Source organism: Zeus faber (assembly GCF_960531495.2).
Source record: "Zeus faber genome assembly, chromosome: 14".
NCBI lineage: Eukaryota > Metazoa > Chordata > Actinopteri > Zeiformes > Zeidae > Zeus > Zeus faber.
Window position 1 is genome coordinate 27,548,506 of NC_137200.1, and position 8,081 is coordinate 27,556,586.

General features: G+C 47.7%; 2 protein-coding genes across 3 annotated transcripts in view; one reads left to right on the forward strand and one right to left on the reverse strand.

Moving 5' to 3' along the window:
* The first annotated feature begins 808 nt into the window (after positions 1 to 808).
* LOC307240281 (lipocalin-like) lies at positions 809 to 3,773 on the forward strand. Its single transcript, XM_080014015.1, has 6 exons — positions 809 to 921; positions 1,665 to 1,804; positions 2,986 to 3,065; positions 3,186 to 3,299; positions 3,387 to 3,488; positions 3,607 to 3,773. The coding sequence occupies exons 1-6, from the start codon at positions 826 to 828 to the stop codon at positions 3,624 to 3,626; spliced, it is 552 nt and encodes a 183-aa protein (XP_079870141.1). The 5' UTR covers positions 809 to 825; the 3' UTR covers positions 3,627 to 3,773.
* Positions 3,774 to 3,875: 102 nt separating this feature from the next.
* LOC307240279 (zinc finger Y-chromosomal protein 1) overlaps positions 3,876 to 8,081 on the reverse strand; it is a 9,640-nt gene continuing 5,434 nt past the window's right edge. For both annotated transcript variants that reach the window (XM_080014013.1, XM_080014012.1), the window contains exons 6-7: positions 6,948 to 7,091; positions 3,876 to 6,710 (exon numbers count right to left, since the gene is read on the reverse strand). In XM_080014013.1, the coding sequence (XP_079870139.1) occupies positions 5,392 to 6,710; positions 6,948 to 7,091 (1,463 nt within the window). In that variant the 3' untranslated portion in view covers positions 3,876 to 5,391. The remainder of the gene's footprint in view (positions 6,711 to 6,947; positions 7,092 to 8,081) is intronic.

Here is an 8,081-nt window from a genome sequence, read left to right on the forward strand (position 1 = left end):
GCCCTCCAGGGCCGTTCAGAGTTCACCTGCTGGGCTGTGGAGCAGCAAGCCTGGACCTGAGACACGTCAGGGGGGCACCGGCTCCTCTCCTTGACTGGTCTCCTTTGAAAGCCCCATCATGCTTTAATGCCTCAGCTGCCCGTTGGAATACACAGGACACACGCGCACGCACACACACATTCACACACACACACAGGGCCTTTGTTACAGTGCTCTGTGTTCACTGTAGTATCTGCTGACAGGTGAATTTGATTCTCTGGTCTCTATTTGACCGAAACCACCAGAGAGCAGCCTCGGCTTTGTTGGTCAGGGTCTGTTTTCCATGGGTTTTGTTTTTTTTGTTGTTGTTTTTTTTACATTTTGGCGGCGTGGCTCCTGGAGGTGCTGCAAGGCCACTTCACCAGCCACCAGCCAGAAGTTTAAACTCCACGACTGGGAGAGGGTTTGATTTGAATTGTGGGTTAGTTAAAATGTGGGTTAGTAGCATCACACACACACTCACACACGAACGCACGCACACACGCACACACTAGAGGACACATTCACTTATGTAGCTGAAGGTATAGGCCTTGTTATGATTAGGTGGAAACTCTTTGCATGTTTGAACCTATTCCAGCCCGGGGGGGTTTGTGTGCATGTATGTAAGTGCATGTGTGTTTGTGTGTGTGTGTGTGTGTGTGTGTGCGCGTGTGTGTGCGTGCGCGTGTGTGTGCGTGTGCGTCGGAGGGGGGGAGGGCGTTGACTTTACACCAACTCCCACTGCACTATAAAAGACCGCGCCGGGCGCCGAGCGCTCAGTCCACACACACACACCCTTCTGCTGCCATGACGACCGCGTTGCTGGGAATGCTGGGAGCAGTGCTCTGCTCCTGGGTTGTCACTGCCGAGGTCCTGCCTCACGAAAACTTCAACTTACACAGGGTAAGAAAGTCACGTGGCGTTACCAAAGCAGCTTTTATGCCTTACCGACTACTTTTAAAAATGTATAAAATAAATGCTGCCAAATTATTAATCAACAATTAATCAAGATTTGATGAATTATGATATAATCTAAATAACTAATATTTCTGTATTTTAGAGGATTAAATCTGACCTTCATGCCAACCCATTAATTTTCAACACAAAATCTTTGAAAATTCACAGTTTTTACGGCGTATTTATTAAATTGGCCCTTCTAGATGTGGGTTACATAGCTCGTGTTTAATGATGCCCTTTCTGGTGCATTATCGTCGCCTCTGCATCTTTATGTAGAGACTCATACGTTCTCTGCTGAGATTTGACGCGCCAGGCTGATTTTGTAGCGGGGACGTGGACTCAGTCGGCGTTTGTTTCAGATTTGTCCTCCCCTTCACCGAGCAGTTATTGACATGCACTGTGTGGTGGAGGCGATCCTGACGACCACTGGCCATCAGGTCATTGTGTCAGCATAAATATGAAGGGAGAAACGAAGCGTTCAGAGTGACCGAAACAGTAGAAAAGCTCCAGTAAATGAGGTTTGTTGGTGACTAGTTCAGGCGGTCAATATATTCTTATTGTCATTTTTAAACCCTGACTTTTTTTCTTTCTCTGTTTGCTGTACCTATAAGATTTTTATTGAAATATCTGTGTGTGTGTGTGTGTGCTTGAAATCAACCAACGAACCCCCTGGCTTTCTATCTTTCCAGGTGACAGGGAAATGGTATTTGATTGGATTTGCCACAAATGCCCAATGGTTTGTAGACCACCGCGCCAACATGAAGATGGGCACCGCCATGCTGACACCCACTGCTAATGGGGACCTGGAGATGTCTTACGCCAGTCTGAAGTAAGTGCACAGAGGGAAGCACAGACAAAGGTCAAAGGTATAATAACATCAATGTAATATAATGTAATATAATGTAATGTAATGCAATGTAATATAATGTAATGCAATGTAATGTAATTGAATGAAATTGAATGTAATGTAACATAAAGAGTCATATAATGAAATGTTATATATAATATAAGATATAATATAATGTAATGTAATATAATATAATGTAATGATGTAATTTTATATAATATAATATAATGTAATGTAATATAATATAATGTAATGATATAATTTTATATAATATAATATAATGTAATGTAATATAATATCATGTAATGATATAATTGTATATAATATAATGTAATATTTATGTAATACAATATAATGTAATATAATGTAATATGTTATATAATATATGATGTAATATGATATATGTAATGTAATACAATGTAATGTAATATAATGTAATGTGATGTAATTTAATGTAATGCAATACAATGTAATGTTATATAATGTGATGCCATTTTATGTAACGTGATGTGTAATATAATGTAATGATATAATATAATGTAATGTAATGTAACATAATATAAAGTAATGTTATATAATGTAATATAATATAAATGTAGTGTAATGTAATACAATGTAATGTAATGCAATATAATTTAATGTAACATAATATAATATGTTATTTAATGTTATATATATTAAATAGTACATCAAGAATGTTATGGTGGTATTTTCATCGAGTGCATGTCAACAAAAACACATCAATTAATGAGGAGTAGCTAGTTCTGTCAGACAACCTAATTCCGCCACATGCTTCCACGCCTAAATGACCGGCCTATTGAAGCAGCCTCTTGCCCTGCCTGCTTTGCTGCCTGCTTTACTGCCTGCTTTGCTGCTCTCCCTCCACCTCCCCTGCATCCACCTGTTGGGCTCTACTCTTCTATCCAACGGGGGGATTCGAGTCGTTCACTCCTATATTTCACTAAGTGACTGTTTGCTGTGACTGAGTGACTGTTTGCCGTACACCTGGTCAGAGGTGACTAGCAGTCGAGGTGCCAGGTGTCAGACTCAAAACGATGCAAAATAAATAAAGACCATTTTAAAGTCAATCTGAGAGCCGTCCGTCAGAAATAAGGACGTGAACTCAGTACGGAAGGTCAACCCCGACCTGCGTCACTTTCCAGCTCCGACGGCTCCTGCTGGAGGATGAACCACCTGGCCAAGAAGACCAACCTCCCCGGGAAATTCACCCTGAGGAGCGAGCGTGAGTTAAGACCCCGAGCGGGTAGTGAAGAGCGTGTGAACGCGCACACACACACACACACACACACACCCACTCCCACACAAAAGCAGTTCATTCACTGAGCCCTCTCCCTCGGGTCAGAATTCAACAACGAGAACGACATGCGCGTGGTCGACGTGAAGTACGACGAGTACGCTCTGATCTACACCGTCAAGACACAGGGGGGAACCACCACCGTCCTCAACAAACTATACGGTATTTACTCACAACTTACTACACAGCGTCAACCACATTTCCCTTGAGTCATTTGACTATTCCACGTCTGATTCCCGTTTCTCCCAGGCCGGGGGAAAGACCTGAGCTCAGAGCTGCTGGAGAAGTTCAGGCAGTTCTCTCTGGACACCGGCATTTTGGCTGAGAATATTGCCATCCTCCCCAAAAACGGTAATAAACAAAACACAAAAATGTTTGACACCAGTAAGCAGCAGCGTATTGTCAACGGCCTTACAATCCAAAAGCTCTTAAGTTTCCCCACCAGCACTCAACCCTTTTTTCCTTCCAGGCGAGTGCTCCGCGGTCTGAGGAGCGTCCTCGTCCTCCTGTGAGCAGAGGTGGTTCCAGCACCTCAACCCCCCCGACACCTGCTTCATCTCCCACCCGCTGGATCTACAGCTGGGCTACGTCGTTCCCTTCTTCCACCAATGATGAAAATAAAATACTTGCTTGCTAGTTTGTCATTTATTCCACAGGAGATGCTCAAACTGGCTCTGTAGTATCAGTATGCCATGTACATGCCATACAGTAGAACTAGCAAATACGTCCACATGCAGGTAAAATACTTTGCTTTTATTACCTTTTTTTAACAAATACATTGAGGAACATCCATAACAACACAGTTTTGTTTGCCTTTTTGTCAAGTGTTCACATCTACACACTTTTTACAGATTTGTGTACAAAACAATAATTTACGTCCCATAGAAGTCTAGTTACACATAAAACTATACAAACTGGAAATGATTAAATAAATATAAAAAAATAACTCAAAATAATCACAGGTGAAATAAAAGTAAAAGCAATTGTACAAATACACCACCAGCACCGTCCTGTGAAATTGCATGTCGACAAGTACGTTTCCCTTTCTACCGCCTAAAGAAACCAGCGAGGAAAGAGAGTGTATGTGGGGACATAATAGTTCAATTTGCTTCTTAAAAACAGTGGAACCAGGTATAACATCCCTATTAAGGCCATAGAATAGTATACTGATGTTAATGGATAATATTTTGCCAACTAGCGTTATATTAGCTGGAGGCAGATACGTGCTTGTAGTTCATCAATTAAAAGTATTGCTATATTTAAAAAAAAAATGGATTACACCTTGTCGTCGCAACTCTTATTAAAATAGCAAATAAAAAAAGGTTTCAGCATCGATACTGGGTCCACATACTTAACATAATTAAAAATGACACCATCTGGACCTCATTTCCTCATTTGGGACATTTGTAAATATGATGACCTTAGAAGAGTGTGTGACGGTGGAGCCATCAGGGACAACACTGGGATCCAATACTTCAGCTTATTGACTTATTGTTTCCTAAGGGGTTTAGTGACAAAGCAAAGAGTGAAAGATCAGAGCGGTGGCGGGTTGAAAGCAGCGGGAAGCACAGAGGGTCTCTCTCTCTCTCTCTCTCTCTCTCTCTCTCTCTCTCTCTCTCTCTCTCTCTCTCTCTCTCTCTCTCTCTCTCTCTCTCTCTCTCTCTCTCTCTCTCTCTCTCTCTCTCTCTCTCTCTCTCTCTCTCTCTCTCTCTCTCTCTCTCTCTCTCTCTCTCTCTCTCTCTCTCTCTCGTTGGCAAGTGCTATCGGAAACGGGGGCTCCTCAACCTCTTCGGCCGCGAGAAGCATCCGTTCGGCCGGTAGAAGAAATGAGGACGATCTAGAGACGATTTGCCGTTTGGTAAATAAAAAACAAAAAATAAAATAAAAAGATTTAAAAAAATAATAATAATACAAATGTGTATCTACATGGATACCGGAGACGTCTGCACACGCTGCCATGCACTGTGACCAGCGAGGGACATGCAGTCAGAGGGTCCTGGCTCCGCGGGCTCTCCTGACGGAGGCCTCATGTTATGTACACGTCTTTACATTTCTCAACTCAACTTGGGGCCCAAGGTCATAAACGAAAGACAAACGATAAAACAGTAAGTGCAGCGGCCGCACGTCACTAAGTGCAGCGCTGGAAACGGGAGGAACAGCTGTGCGATGAGGGGGGGGGGGCGCGGCGGGGACCCGGTGTCTTTTTTTTTTTTTTTTTTTTTTTTTACGGTGGCGCGGCGCTCGGCCCCGTCCGTCAGTCCGCCTGCACCACGTCCTTGTGGTGGCGCATGATGTGCTGGTTCTTCTCGGAGGGCCGCCGGAAGCCTTTGGAGCAGATCTCGCAGCGGTGGGGGTAATCCTTGGTGTGGATGGAGATGACGTGGCGCTTGAAGCCCGAGGCGTCGCCGGTGCTATAGTCACAGTACTGGCATTGGTAAATGCGGCGCTCCTTCTGCCCCTTCCCGATCACCACCGTCACGCTGCTGGCCAGGCTGGCGGCGCTGACGCGGGCCGGGGTCGCCGCCGGGCCGCTCGCGGCGCCGGCCGCGGCCTTCTTGGAGGACGCGACCGGGGCCGGCGTCTCCGCCACCCGCTTGACCTCCGCCTTCTCCGGCGAGGCCTGCTGCTCCTTGGTGTGGACCGAGAGGATGTGGCGGCTGAGCACGAAGGGGTCGGCGATCTTGAAGTTACAGTGTCGGCACTGGTGGAGCTTCTTGGTGCGGTGCGACGTCGAGTGCTTCTTCAGCTCGGACGGTCGGTGGAAGCCCTTGCCGCACACGGCGCACTTGTGCGGGTAGTCCTTGGTGTGAACGGAGATGATGTGGCGCTTCAGGTCGCTAGAGTTGGAGCTCTTGTGGTCACAGTGGTCGCAGTGGTGCGTCTTGTTCTCCTCGTGCGTCAGCCCGTGCTGCACCAGCTCCTCCTCCTCGGCGAAGGTCTGGAAGCAGCGCTCGCACTTGAACGGCATCTCCTTGCTGTGTTTCGTCTTGATGTGCGTCTTCAGGTTGGAGGAGTCGGCCGACTTGTAGTCGCAGTAGAGGCAGGAGTACGGCTTCTCCCCCGTGTGCGTGCGCATGTGCTTCTTCAGCTCGGACGGGTGCCGGAAGCCCTTGCCGCACTCGACGCAGATGTGGGGGAAGCTCTTGCTGTGCACCGCCAGCAGGTGGCGGTTGAGCAGCCCCTGCTCCGCCGTCTCATAGTCACAGAACTTGCACTTGTGCATCTTGGTGGGCGGCGGCGCCGGCAGTGCCGGCGCCTGGCCCTTGGGCTCCCGGTGGTGGTGCTGCAGCCGGTGGGAGAACAGCGCCGCCTGCTGGTGGAACTCCTTGCCGCACATCTCGCACTCGTACGGGGCCTTGCTGCTCAGCGTGTGCACCTCCATGTGGTTGTGCAGGCTGGCCTTCTTGTTGGTGGTGAAGTCGCAGTCCGTGCACTGGTACTTCTTCCGGGTCAGGACGTCCTGGTGGTGGTTCTTGGTGTGGCGCTTGAGGAAGCCTCTCGACTTGAACTTCTTGCCGCAGAGCATGCAGGGGTACACCGTCAGGGGCTGGCCGTACGGACCGATGATGATGGCTGGAGGGGAGAGAGGGGGAAAGGCGGTGAGTTCCACTAAGGGGGGGGGGGGGAAATGGACGCCACGTGGCGAGAACTATCTTGTTTCAAACTGCACTTCAACGTCTTCGATCCGTATTTATTTTTGGATTTTTATGCTCTTATCCTCGAGATGTCAGTGCAAATTTTACCCTATGATTAAACCTCAATTGATCAAACATGTTCAGACACATGAGAACCCCCCGGCCCGTCGGTCACCTGTCTGGACGTGGCGAGGCTCGGATCGTCTCTTGTTCTTGCTGCGTTGTCGGTTCATCTCGTCGACGCCGTCCGACTCGTCGATGTGCAGCAGAGCGCTGGCGGCGCCGTTCCTGTTCTCGCAGCTCTCACTGTCCTCCGCACCTGTGACAACCACACGCCGTCATGAAACACGTGTGTCGCCGGGATCTCCCACGCCTGAGCCCGGTTCCCCGCCCCGAATCCGTCGTCACAATCTTTATTTTTTTTATTATTATTATTATTATTATTTGGTGACTTTGGTCAACGGTCCACACACACTGGTGCCGCAGTGTGTCCCACCATCCATCCCGGGAGAGAACTCAGCCTGACAGGAGACGCTCTGGAGGAGACGAAACTAGACGGGTGAAGCAGAGGTGGCCTCCTTCATGCAGCAGCGGCAAGGAAAGGAGAGGGGAGGGAAGGAGGGGGAAGGAGAGGGAAGGAGAGAGAAGGAGAGGAAAGGAGAGGGAAGGAGATGGAGATGCAGGAGGGAGAGGAGATGAAGGACAGACAGGGGTTCAGTGGAGAGACGAAAAACAGGAAAGGACAGTAGAGAAGAGATGAGGGGCGAGGAAGAGAGTGAAAAAGAAGAAAGGGGGTGAGGAGACAAGGAGAGGAGGAGATGAGTCCTCCCTCCCTCTCTCTCTCTCTCTTTCTTTCTTTCTTTCTTTCTTTCTTTCTTTCTTTCTTTCTTTCTTTCCTCATCCATTATTAATGGTGACAGCGCTTGTAAAATAGCCTGCCAAGCCAGAATTCCTTAAAGAGAAGCCATCGGCACAGCCACACATGCCACAGACTGTTTGGGGGACGACTGTTACATAGTAAATTCACTCCATTCCCCTCCATTAGCAGTTTCACGGTCATCCGACATTGGGGGTGCATCCCCCGATAACTATGTTGTCAACCTGTTGAAGCGGTCGGCGCGTCATCCATCTTGCTTCGTCTCCGCCCGAGATGATTGTTGGACTGAGTTCTCCCCGGGGATGGGTTAGGGTTAGTTGAATACGCCGCCATTCTCCCAGTAACAACAACAGCTCACACTGTGTGAAACCACACCTAAAATAGTCCTCGACGGTTGTTTCCATTTTCATTTACAATGTGTAAAGCTTTCTG

Coding starts and splice junctions, on each gene's coding strand:
- LOC307240281 (XM_080014015.1), top strand. CDS start 826: ATGACGACCGCGTTGCTGGGAATGCTGGGAGCAGTGCTCTGCTCCTGG. Junction 1,805..2,985: donor ATGTCTTACGCCAGTCTGAA/GTAAGTGCACAG, acceptor GTCACTTTCCAG/CTCCGACGGCTCCTGCTGGA. Junction 3,489..3,606: donor TGCCATCCTCCCCAAAAACG/GTAATAAACAAA, acceptor TTTTCCTTCCAG/GCGAGTGCTCCGCGGTCTGA.